Source organism: Danio rerio, chromosome 5, assembly GCF_049306965.1.
Source record: "Danio rerio strain Tuebingen ecotype United States chromosome 5, GRCz12tu, whole genome shotgun sequence".
NCBI classification, from domain to species: Eukaryota; Metazoa; Chordata; class Actinopteri; order Cypriniformes; family Danionidae; genus Danio; species Danio rerio.
The window spans coordinates 70,845,001-70,857,967 of NC_133180.1; the positions used below are offsets into that span (position 1 = coordinate 70,845,001).

Consider the following 12,967-nt stretch of genomic DNA (forward strand, 5'->3'; position numbering starts at 1 on the left):
CCAGATCACCCTCAACCCACACTATATCCATACCTACCACAGAAGTGCGGGTAATACCCAAGCTCAAGCCATTAACTTTCGAGTCTCCAGCCCCCTTGCCAGAGCCACCTAAGGTTCCTCCTCCATGTTTGTCTCGAGTTCCCCAAGAATACATGGATCTCAGTGAAGTCTTTAGTAAGTCTCAGGCTACTTCATTACCCCCGCATCGTCCATATGATTGTTCTATTGAACTTGTACCTGGAGCAAGTCCACCTCGAGGTAGATTGTACTCCCTCTCCATTCCTGAAAGAACTGCCATGGAGAAATACTTGAACGAGGCTCTAGACAGTGGATTCATTCGCCCTTCAACCTCACCTGCAGGAGCAGGCTTCTTTTTTGTTTCCAAGAAGGATGGGAGTCTTCGACCCTGTATTGATTATAGAGGTTTGAATCACATCACCATTAAGAATCGTTACCCATTACCCCTAATGAACACTGCTTTTGAGATACTGCAGGGCGCCACTATCTTTACAAAGTTGGACCTCAGAAATGCTTACCATCTGGTCAGGATCAAAGAAGGAGATGAGTGGAAGACCGCTTTTAACACCCCTACAGGCCACTATGAATATCAGGTAATGCCCTTTGGCCTTGTAAATGCCCCAGCCGTCTTCCAGGCATTCATTAATGATGTCCTCAGGGAGATGTTGAACAGATTTGTTTTTGTTTACTTGGATGACATACTTATTTTTTCAAGTAGCTATGAAGAGCATGTACAACATGTCCGGCAGGTTCTCTCCCAGTTGTTGAGACACAGACTGTTCGTTAAGCTGGAGAAGAGCGAATTCCATGTCTCCAAAGTGTCATTTCTTGGGTTCATTGTATCCAAATGTAGCCTTCAGATGGATCCTGGCAAGATTAAGGCAGTACTGGATTGGCCACAACCATGTTCAGTTAAAGAGGTACAACGATTTTTGGGGTTTGCCAATTTTTATCGGAGATTTATTAGAGGCTTCAGCTCCATTGCAGAACCCCTCACTGCCCTCACCAAGAAGACTGCCAAGTCATTTGTGTGGACTGAGATGGCCAACAAGGCCTTCAACAGACTGAAGAGTCTCTTCACATCTGCCCCCATTTTAGCTCTTCCAGATCCAGAGCTTCCTTTTGTAGTGGAGGTTGATGCTTCTGACATAGGCATAGGAGCGGTCCTCTCTCAGAGAAGTAAGACTGATAACAAGCTTCACCCATGTGCTTATCTTTCTCACAGGCTTACACCTGCACAGAGGAACTATGACATTGGGAACCGTGAGCTTTTGGCAGTCAAGGTGGCATTAGAAGAATGGAGACACTGGTTGGAGGGGGCCAAACATCCATTTCTCATCTGGACCGACCACAAGAACCTCACCTACATTAGAGAGGCAAAGAGGTTAAACTCCAGGCAAGCTCGCTGGGCCCTTTTCTTTAATCGTTTTGATTTTACTCTCTCTTATCGCCCAGGCTCAAAGAACTCAAAGCCAGATGCACTGTCAAGACAGTTTGGTTCTCTAGACAGTGAGACCACACCAGAACTAATAATACCTACCTCGAGAGTGGTCGGCGCAATCCAGTGGGGAATTGAAGAGACGGTCAGGAGAGCACAGCCACAGACAGTGCCAGGTAATTGTCCTCCAGGGTGTCTCTTTGTACCTAATCATTTACGCTCTGAAGTGTTGCAGTGGGCTCATGCTTCCCTCCAATCGGGGCACCCTGGGACTACTAGAACCCACAAGCTCATCCAGAGGAAATTTTGGTGGCCAAGACTGCAGAAGGATGTCCGCAACTTTGTTGCTGCTTGCTCTGTTTGTGCACAAAACAAGGAACCAAGAACCCGACCTCAAGGCCTGCTGCACCCACTACCTATACCTAAACATCCATGGACACATATATCATTGGACTTCGTTACAGGCCTACCAGAGTCCAAAGGTAATACAGTCATTCTAGTGGTGGTAGACAGATTTTCTAAGGCATGTCATCTACTCCCTTTGCCCAAACTCCCAACAGCTAGTCAGACAGCAGAGCTTCTCATGCAGAATGTGTTTAGGATCCATGGCTTTCCGCAGGACATGGTCTCCGATCGGGGGCCACAGTTCACGTCCAGGTTCTGGAAGGCATTTGGCCGGCTCATTGGATCCTCCATTAGTCTCTCATCTGGCTTTCACCCCCAATCCAATGGTCAGACAGAGAGGGTAAACCAAGAGATTGAAAGGTCTTTGAGATGCTTGGTTTCAGACAATCAAACCACTTGGAGCTCCCGGTTGGTCTGGGCTGAGTTTGCACATAACACCCTTTACCACTCTTCCCTAGGAATGTCTCCTTTTGAGTGCCAGTATGGTTTCCCACCCCTTATGTTTCCAGGACAGGAACCAGAAGTCAGTGTCCCTGCTGCTACACAACTGGTCCGCCGATGCAGACTATCATGGCAGAGAGCTCGAGTAGCCTTACTTAAAGCTACCGAACAGCAGCGGAGACAGGCAAATAAGCGCCGAAGGCCAGGGCCCACACTTCGCCCAGGTCAGAGAGTGTGGCTTTCAACCAGGGATCTTCCTCTTCGGGTAGAGTCTCGCAAACTAGCCCCACGCTATATTGGTCCATTTAAGATCCTCCGAAAGATAAATCCTGTATCCTACCGGCTACTCCTGCCCAGGTCCATGAGGATTCACCCCACCTTTCATGTGTCCAAATTAAAACCTGTTGTATGTTCCTCTTTCTCCCCACCCAGCAAGCCCATACCAAGACCCCGGATCATTGAGGGTAGACCGGCTTACACAGTACGCAGGCTTCTGGATTCTCGACTGGTCCGTGGGAAGGTGCAGTACCTTGTCGACTGAGAGGGCTATGGCCCAGAGGAGCGATCATGGGTGCCAGCTAAGGATATACTGGACCCAGTGCTTATCACTGACTTCAATCGTGCCCAAAGAAGCTCCAGAGGAACGTCAGGAGCCGTTCTTAGAGGAGAGGCTCCTGTAAGAACTCATTAAGCTGCATTCCTCCTCCTGACCTGAAGGAGGTGCTCCTGTCTCCTTGCACAACATGATCCAAGTTTCATGCTTCCTCCTGAACAGTGGATGGCACCACTTTCTCACCATCTGCTGTGTGCCACCACTCAAGCTTGATTTGCAACACCTGTGTCTTGCCCTATATAAGTGTGTGTGTTACAAGCTACTGTGTTCAGTCTTGAGCCAGTACCACCCGGTGTTCTCCAGATTGTCTAGAGAAAGCTAAGTCACATTCTACTGTTGTGTTTTTTGACCCTTGTGTCTAATTTGTTTTGCCTGTTTACTAGAAGCTCGGCTTCAGTTATTTCTGTTGTACTTTTGAATTCTATTTTTCTAGTAAAGATCATCTGTTTATTTTTTCTGAAACCAAAGCCTCAAGTTCCCTTATTTTTCTTCTGCTCTTGGGTTCATCTAGTGAGGAGTTAGCTCAACTGGGAAAAGCCCCAGCTTTATGTCCAGGAGACCCGGGTTCAATCCTCACCTAAACCAACACCTTACAGTATGCTATAACGTTAATATGGTTTTCTCATGTTTACATTGATGAATATGGCCACGGTGTAAATGCACAGTACAGTTACGAGCTTATTGCTACATTATATTGATATGATAACATGATATCGTTGCCTTCGGTGATTTCCTGAAGATAAATACTAAAAAATAACACAATTGGAGTAACCACAGCAGTCGCCGTCGTCAATCTCTTATGAAGTAAGAGCTTGCAGCAACATATGATGATGTGTGTGGGTGTTTAGTGGTGTCCCATTTCTTAGGGGTAAATTCGAAGCCCTTCACACCCTGTATCAAGGGCCAAGGGGAAGAGGTTATAAAATAGGATTGGGATTGGTCCTTATATGGTACTTTCTTACAGATTAATGGCAAAATACAATCATTCACTAATGCGCTACAGTAATAATAAGGTTTAACACTGAAAAATGAAAGCTAACATTTCCTGCGTTTTAATGTTGTACATTTAAATCCACATTATGTTAAGATATAAATCTCTGGTTAGATGGCTGAATGATTTAAACAGAACAATAAACTATCACATATGGTCTTTAAGTTTTCAGACGTAGTCCAACATCTGGGAAAGCCAATTTTTTTGGGTTGAGAGAAAGGCACAGGACCAGTTTTTATTCTCCCATAACCCCCTGTCTGTATCGGCCAGCCCTACTGTCTGTCTCCTTTTCCGTTTCTACTTCCTGTCTCTCGCTCTCAACTGTTTTTTTTTTTTTTTTTGTTTTTTTTTTTGTTTTTTTTTGTACAAGTGATCTGGCATATTAAAAGGCTGTGGGCAAAGCTTCAGTGAATTTTCTACTTCCCGTATGTGATAGTGTTAGTATAACTGTGTAAAAGTTTCCCAAACTATGAGGCCTGTGTTATAAAAGAGCTTTGTTTTCTGTAATATTGGTCTGACTTTATTTCAATGTACAACTCACGCTATTAACAAACTGTTTACTAAGACTTTTAGCTCAGTAAACTACTAATTAGTTGCTTAATAATAGTTCGTAAGGTAGTAGTTGTTTTTTTATATGCATCAAATAGGATTTGGTTATTAAATAGGGATATAAAATCCTACTTTGTAAGTTCTATAGGCTGGTAATAAGCCAGTAGTAAATGCTGTGAAGTGTTACTTAAACTAAAGTGCTACTGGAAGATTTCTTTAGTGTTAATTTAATTTGTATGCAAGTGTGAGGTGTGTTAGACATGTATAGTTCCAAATTCAGATTCTCACACAGTTGTCTCTGGCATAATTTAAATAATTGTGTTTATTTTTTATGTCTCTCCTCGTCAGCTGAGCTCTGGACGCGGGTCTATCGACTCCTGAAGCCCAGTCCGAATGTTGTCCACTACATCCTCACTCACTTTGACTGGTTATGGGACCTCATCAACAGGTCGTTCCTCAGGGATTGGCTCATGCGGAAAGTGCTCACAGGTTTGTTTTGCTGAATCTGAAAGAATTGCTGTTTATAAAGAGTTTTTTTTCCCATAACTCCTTGAAATGCCAAATGTTCACACAGGTATAGTATCACCCGCATGTTTATCCATCATGATTTTGATGCCTGAATACTCCCAGTCTAAAGCTAGTCTAAATACTTCTAACCACAAAAAGTTTGTCTTTTCTGCATCCTTTATTTAAAATTGACAAATTGAAGCGTTTAAATCTACTTGTGAAGTCTTCGTGCGTCATTGCTTCTGGATGCAAATGCTTTATCAGATAGCAAAAGTAAACAAAAACGGTACTTATATACACTCAAAGTGTGGTGTAATACTGCAGTGAAATCATAATTCTAAGATTTCACAAGGAAATCTCATTAGCTCTGACAGTAATTAATCATTTATTACATAATATTATCCAGGATGCTTATAAATATAATTTATATAATAGTGACTTCATCGCTTTTTGAAATCGTTCTTCACTAGACTCAAACCCCATCGTCATGGTCATCTCCTCTCTGCATCTTAAGTCCACCGAATTACATGGTGAGCTAACTGAACAAACTGGTAGCAGCTGGAAAGCTGTCCATACGGACGAAAGCGGTCAGCTGATAAGTGCGAGAAGGAACAGCGTCATACCGCCCCGTAGCGTTCATTTAAGAAACGAAATGCAGCCATACGTACTTCTGGCTACATAATTCATGGTTTCCAAAAATGTATGTAGGGCTATGTGTTTAGAATGAGCCTATGTTGAATAACACCATATATCATTTGTAAGTCGCTTTGGATAAAAGCGTCTGCTAAATGACTAAATGTAAATGTAAAATGTACATCATTTGATAATCAGAATAAATAGTGATCAGAAATGGCTGATGAGATTCTCAATGAAAATCCAACACAGACTCATTGTGGATAGGTACCCCTGTCTACATTTTTGGAGAACACAATTTATGTAGCCAGAGGTAAATTAATAAATAAACATCTGGCCGAAAATGTGGTGAAATCAGGTGGCCATGAAGGCTTTTTTTTTATAGATTGCTTTTTAAACATTATCGGTTGGGTTTAGGTAAGGGGTTAGTGGTTCAGTCAGTCAGTCAACAGCAAGCTGGCCTGGTCGGCTGAAGTGTATATTGCGCCAAAGACTATAGAATACTATAGAAGACATGTTACTCAAAAACTTTTGAATGGGAAAAAAGTCAAACCAGGCTCATTCCGAAAATGTAGTCCTGTGGACATTTCTGGAGAGAGCGAAATACATCCTGGGAGTTACATATTGTTGCAGTTTTTTGTTTTCGTGAATCCACGAGAGGCGATGTGTCCTCTTTTTCACATCTCAAATGCCTCTTGCAAGTGCCGTTCGCACCCACGCTGTTCTCACATAAACCAACCAGAGGCCACTGTCCACCAACTGGATGACTGAATGATTGACTGGGTGACCAGCCAATCGACTGACCCACCCTCCTCCTTCCCTAAACCCAACCAATTTTACCGATTGACCCGCCCACCCGCTTACTACCCTAAACCCTACCAACAGTTTACAAAAGTCGTCCAGAAAAAAAAATGCCCTCGTCTGATTTTTACCACGTTTTTGGATTTTACCACATTTTCACCCTGTTGTTCACGCTTTCATTTTATTATTTTTTTTGGATTCTTTTTTTTTTACCTGATTTCTGAACCCGGTCTTCCCCGGACTCGAACCCAGTTGTCGTTGTCATCGTGGTCAACTCGTCTCTGCATCTCAAGTCCGCCAACAGACACAACGAAGTAACCAGACAAACTGGTTGCGGCGGGAAAGCCCTCCAAACGGAGATAAGCGGTCAGCCAGTAAGCGCCAAAAAGAGTGGCGTCATACCACCCCGTAGCGTTCACTTAAAAAAATGAACTGCAGCCATATATACCTCCAGCTACATAACTCACAGTCTCCAGTTACGTAAGCGAGACTGTATTTGCAGAATGAGACTGTGGTGGGAAAGTGTAGCTGCCAATATGGGGAATGAAGCCCCGCCTTCTAGTACAGAAGAAAATTAGCGATCACTATATTGTGAATAAAGCGATGGCTATAGAATGACAATTCTCCAGGAGAGGGGATATGAGTTTCAAACATGAGTTTCTGCAGATTTTGTGTGATACGAACATATACATATGAAACTAAATAGATAGCTGTTGTTTAATTTTATTGGCTATTCGTAATATGAAATGTAATCTTAAGCTTAGCAAGTAGTTTTGGAGAATTTGATGTTTCCCCATTCAAACAGAATGCCTGAGCAAACTGCCCGAAAGACATTTCAAAGATGGCCCCCGAGTGAAATTACTTTCCCTAAAGGGACTTTGATTGTGCCCTCTGGTAAATTTTTGCAAGAAGAGGACGACCAAGAGAAATTTGAGATCCTCAAAAAGCATACACAGTGGCCTTTTATGGACTTGCAAAAACTGCAAGCAGACGTAACTTCAGTTATGTATTTCGATGTCCTCAGAAATGTAGACCCAGGTACGTATCCGCAATGAGTCTGGATTGAAAAATCATTCATTCATTCATTCATTCATTCATTTTCTTGTTGGCTTAGTCCCTTTATTAATCCGGGGTCGCCACAGCGGAATGAACGGCCAACTTATCCAGCAAGTTTTTTACGCAGCTGATGCCCTTCCAGCCGCAACCCATCTCTGGGAAACATTTACACACACATTCACACGCACACTCATACACTACGGACAATTTAACCTACCCAATTCACCTGTACCACATGTCTTTGGACTGTGGGGGAAACCGGAGCACCCGGAGGAAACCCACACAAAGGCAGGGAGAACATGCAAACTCCACACAAAAAACGCCAACTGAGCCGAGGTTCGAACCAGCGACCCAGCGACCTTCTTGCTGTGAGGCAACAGCACTACCTACTGCGCCACTGCCTCGTCCGAATTGGAAAATCAGTGCAGAAAAAAACTAATATGAAAGAATGCAGAATACAAAAATTGTAATGTAAAAACCAAACTACATCGTCTTCAATGATTTGGTCATACATACTACACTAATAGCTCATTAAATCTAAAATTCAGCCAACTATATCAATAACTGATTGGCGTCCAATGTAATTTGAATTTAATGAACCAACTTGGGTTCGAAATGTTTTTCCTCCTGGATGTTGTGTGACAAGAGCAGACTTGCAGACAGAATAAAATGGGTACGTGTATATATCATGGCATCTGAGCAGCCTTAAAAGGCGCTTTCCAACAGAAACTGCTTAAACTTGGTCTTCAAGTCCAGTTTCAGAGAAAGAGGAGAATACTTTCACTCAAGTGTAAACATAAATGTTTTATCAGCGCACAGACATTGAAGTCGTTGGCTGAGTATCTACTTCAAGACCACACATGCGGCATAGACAGAAATTCTGACTTTTGGAGATAAGATATTGTCTGTTTTGTTTGCTTTGGCAATGCTATTTATAATCTAAATGGCTTGGATGTAGTCGAGAGGTATTGTAATGGTCATGGTATCACTGAGAGTTTTTTTTTCTGATGCATCAGTGTTTGTCAGAGAAAATAAGCATGTGTAAATGTCTTTGTTCTGTTTTTTTATGTTCTTGTAAAGGGAGTCTCCTTTTACACAGCATCCTTTCCTTTATTTTCTCAGCCACTGCTGTTTTGAGTGCCTCTTTTTTTTATGTACAGCCCCTTTTTTATCATTTCCTCCCAGTTGGCGCTTGTAATGTTTTCCTGTACAGTTTTATCCAGTTTTAATGTAATAGCAAGATACACCGGGGCCATAGGAGGCTATCATTTCAATCTGAACTCATTTCAGTGAGCCCAGTCGCCGGTTGCCATGGCAGCGCTCCTGTACTCTGTAAGAGGCCCTCAAATTCCTCATGTCCTGCACACTGCTGCGGGCCAAAACATTTCCCTATGCGAGCCAAGTTACTGAATATCCGGAGGTATTGTTCCAGGAAAGTGTAATGGAGAGTATGTTAGCTCAGAACAAGTCTACCTGTATAATCGTGTGGCTCTGTTTTGTTTTTATGATTACTGTCGATGCAGCTCTTTAGAAATACATAGTACATTTTTTGTGCGATCTGATCTCCGTATACTGTTCTAATAACTGAATGACTCCAGAAATTGGTTTATTTCAAATCAAAGTGGGTATCAGACATGTTAAAATGTAAGTAATATGTGGATAAGTGCTTACTGGAGATAACAAACCGTTTCAAACAATTCAGTTCGATTTGGTGAGCCGGTTCAAGCAGTTCACTTAGAAGATCCAGTTAAAAAGAACGATTTGCTTGCAGTCGACCATCACTACTTTATTGTTGATACCTTAAAACACTGGATTTTGCGAGACCTGAGCAGATTTCTGATTTTGACTTTTGTTAATTGCGAGGCAGTGGCGCAGTAGGGAGTGCTGTCGCCTCACAGCAAGAAGGTCGCTGGGTTGCTGGTTCGAACCTCGGCTCAGTTGGCGTTTCTGTATGGAGTTTACATGTTCTCCCTGCCTTCGCGTGGGTTTCCTCCGGGTGCTCCGGTTTCCCCCACAGTCCAAAGACATGTGGTACAGGTGAATTGCGTAGGCTAAATTGTCTGTAGTGTATGAGTGTGTGTGTGAATGTGTGTGTGGATGTTTCCCAGAGATGGGTTGCAGCTGTAAGGGCATCCGCTGCTTAAAAACTTGCTGGATAAGTTGGCTGTTCACTCCGCTGTGGCGACCCCTTATTAATAAAGGGACTAAGCCGAGAAGAAAATGAATGAATGAATGAATTCTTTTGTTAGGCGTTTGGAGACTGTAGAACGGAGGGTGTCATTTTTCTTTGATAAGTGTTTTCTCCTGTTTATAGCTAGTTAGGGAATGAGGTAAGCCTATGGTGTTTATTTGGTTTTCTTTTATTGAGGTAAGTTAGTTTGCTCCTGCCAACATTTAGATTTATTCTGTTTGGCCTGGTCCGTGTTTTAATTTATTTTGAAGAAGCAGAGTGATTAAAGAAGTCAACTTCTTAAATCTTGTTTGGTGAATGCTGGCTGGGACAGGGATGAAAACTTCCATAAACACTTTTCTCCAAACTCATAGAAATAGGTCAAATTAGGGGCTCATCTAAAGGCCCTTGGAAACACTTCTTCTGTGGGTGTGGTGAGTGTTTTCTTATCTATATTTTGCTTGGCTCATTTGAACTTTATGTAAGAGAGGAGACTTCGTCCTAGTGAAAATAGAGTTTGATTTGGTCATGTTTACTTTATCGCCAACATTAGAAGTATTTGACTGGTGTAGAAACAAGGATCTGACTTTAATTGCAGAATTCTTTAACATTTCAGTGCCCGAAGAAGACAAGAAAATTTAGACAAAATACGAGTTGTACAAAAAAACTTGTACAGGCAAGTTTATTACCTGAATGCTCTGTTTAGGCTGAGGATGATATTCAGATTGAAGCTGATGCCTTATTTGAGACCAATTTGGCAGATAGTCCAATGGTCCTCAATTTCAGTCCTCAGGCTCCTTCGCCCTGCACTTTATGTATGTCTTCTGAACCTAGCACACCTAATTCAGATCATCAACTCTTTATAAAAGCGATCCATGAACTGATCCTTATGTGTCAAATAAGAGAGACATATAAAGTGTGGTGGGCAGGGGGGCCAGAGGATCGTCTTCCATGTAGATCCCGCTGTAGCGATCAAGTTGAAAGCACTGGATCTTGCTCTAAAGCAAGCCCCTTTAGGGTTTAGCTCCAACTTGCCTCAACACACCTGCCTGAGTGTTTCAAGTATACCTAGTAAGACCTTGATTAGCTTGATCAGGTGCATTTGATTAGGGTTGGGGCTAAAATCTGCAGGATACCAGTCCTCCAGGAACAAGTTTGGTGACCCCTACTCTAAAGCATAGGTATTAAGCTCAATTCCTGGAAGGCCGCAGCTCTGCACAGTTTTGCTCCAATCCTGATCAAGCACAGCTGATCCAAATAATGAAGGTGGTCATGACTCTTTTGAACACCTTGATTATTTGGATCAGCTGTGTTTGATAGGGTTGAAGCAAAACTGCAGAGCTGCGGCCCTCTTGGAATTGAGTTTGAGACCTTTGCTGTAAAGCAGTGGTTCTCAAACTTTTTTCATCAAGTACCACCTCAGAAAAAATAGTTTCTCCAAGTACCACCAAAATGAGCAGTATTGAATACAGTAGCGTAGTAGGCCCAAAGCAGCTACAACTCTGCACAGTTAAAAAAACGTGGCAGATTACCTCAGAAATATAGGCTATATGTCATATATGGCATATTATATCCATCATTTTTGATAAATTTTGAAATGTGTGTAGCATGTACATGACATATTTCATTCCTCCGCGTACCACTAAAGGAAGCCTGCGTACCACTTGTGGTACACGTACCACAGTTTGAGAACCACTGCTCTAAAGCATCAAGAGTGCAATACTCAACTTCTTTATTTGAAAGCTTTTGAAATGGAGGTAGATGGAGATATTAAACTGCACAAGCTAGATCTTGAGGTTAGAACCTTGCAAAATAAACCAGTTGTACATCCTCGATATACATCTCCTTCCAGTAATCTGGCCTGAATTTGAGATTGGTAAATATGGTAAGTTGGTACCTCATTTGAAGCTGAGGTTTAATGTTATTTTGTTTCCTTTGATTGTGTTGCTGCAAAATTGAGTTGGCCAAAAGACACGTGGTAACTTTAGTTACAATGTAACTTTTTGTTGGCAAAGCTCAAGAGGTGTGCTCTGTTTTGTCAATAGAGGAATCATTGGATTACGACACTGTAAAGGCTGTAGTTTTGAGAACATATGAACTGGTGCCAGAGGCATTTCATCAAGAGATTTAGATCTTGTTAAAAATCACCCAAGCAAACATTTGTATAATTTGCAAAAGAGAAAGGGAGAGGTGGTGTTTTGCCACCAAAACCACAACTTGCTTCAAGATCTTGTGTTGTTGGTGGACTTCAAGAGTTGTCTGCCAGAAAGTCTTGTACATTTCAAGAATTCACACTAGCTTATGATTTTTGCATAGCTTGTTTGGCCTGCTGTCCCAAGAGAGAGCTCTGAGCTCAAGGGATCCTCAGGCCCAGGCGAGGGGAGATTTAGCTCAGGTCAATCTTAAAACTCTCTCTCTTCTGAGGCTAAGGTGAACCTCCTGAGAGTAAGACAAAAAAAAAGATTTAGGCTTATTTTGCCTATAATAAACAGCATATTTCGACAGTGGTAGGAAACCGGGGAAAACCCACGCAGACACGAAGAGAGCATACAAACTCTGCACAGAAATCCCAGATGGCCCAGCGAGGACCCAACGCCTATGGTATTCTTACTATGAGGCAACAGTGCTAGTCACTGGACCACAGTGCCGCCCATTCTAGATTAAGGTGGAAGAAGGGGAGGTGTAGGGTTTCTTCAACATGGTAAGATCTGAAAATGTGTAAAAATCAGGCGGCTTTGATGGCTTTTCTTTTTCTGGATTGCTTTTGAAAACATTGTCAGTTAGGTTTAGTGAAGGGGGTGGGCACTGGTTAATTGGTGCTGTTGAAAACACTATTGGTTGGGTTTAGGGAAGGGGGTGGGTGGGAGCATCGGTCAGTCAGTCAACAGCGGCTTCTGGTGGAATTATGCGAGAAGAGCAGGTGCGGATGCAAAAACTGCAAAAAAACGTACCTCCTGGTATATATTTTGCGCTTTCCAGAAATTTATATAGGGGTACAAATCGATAATGAGACTGGGTTGATATGAAAAAATCTTTGTGTTTTCTTGGGAATTATTTTGTCTGATGGTGTTTTGATTTATCTTCCCCTTTCACAGTAAGAGCCAACTTAATCCCAAGTCCTCCAACATACAATTCCAGATATGATTACTTGAACTGGGAGGCTTATTCCAACATCACCTACTACACCAGAATCCTACCGCCGGTCCCTAACGACTGTCCTACACCCATGGGAACCAAAGGTAGGAGATAGAGTTCACCTCATTTTACTCCAGATTAGGGTTGTAACAATATACCGGTATGACGGTTTACCACGATTTGAACGTGCACGATTATCATACCATGAAC

General features: G+C 42.4%; 1 protein-coding gene across 3 annotated transcripts in view; it reads left to right on the forward strand.

The window, feature by feature from the left end:
• The window catches only part of ptgs1 (prostaglandin-endoperoxide synthase 1), a 46,222-nt gene that overhangs the window by 15,852 nt on the left and 17,403 nt on the right, over nt 1-12,967 (forward strand). For all 3 annotated transcript variants that reach the window (XR_012405729.1, XM_073949746.1, NM_153656.2), the window contains 2 exon segments: nt 4,804-4,944; nt 12,718-12,861. Coding sequence is in view for 2 of the 3 variants with exons in the window: in XM_073949746.1 (XP_073805847.1) it covers nt 4,804-4,944; nt 12,718-12,861 (285 nt within the window). In the remaining variant the exon portion in view is untranslated.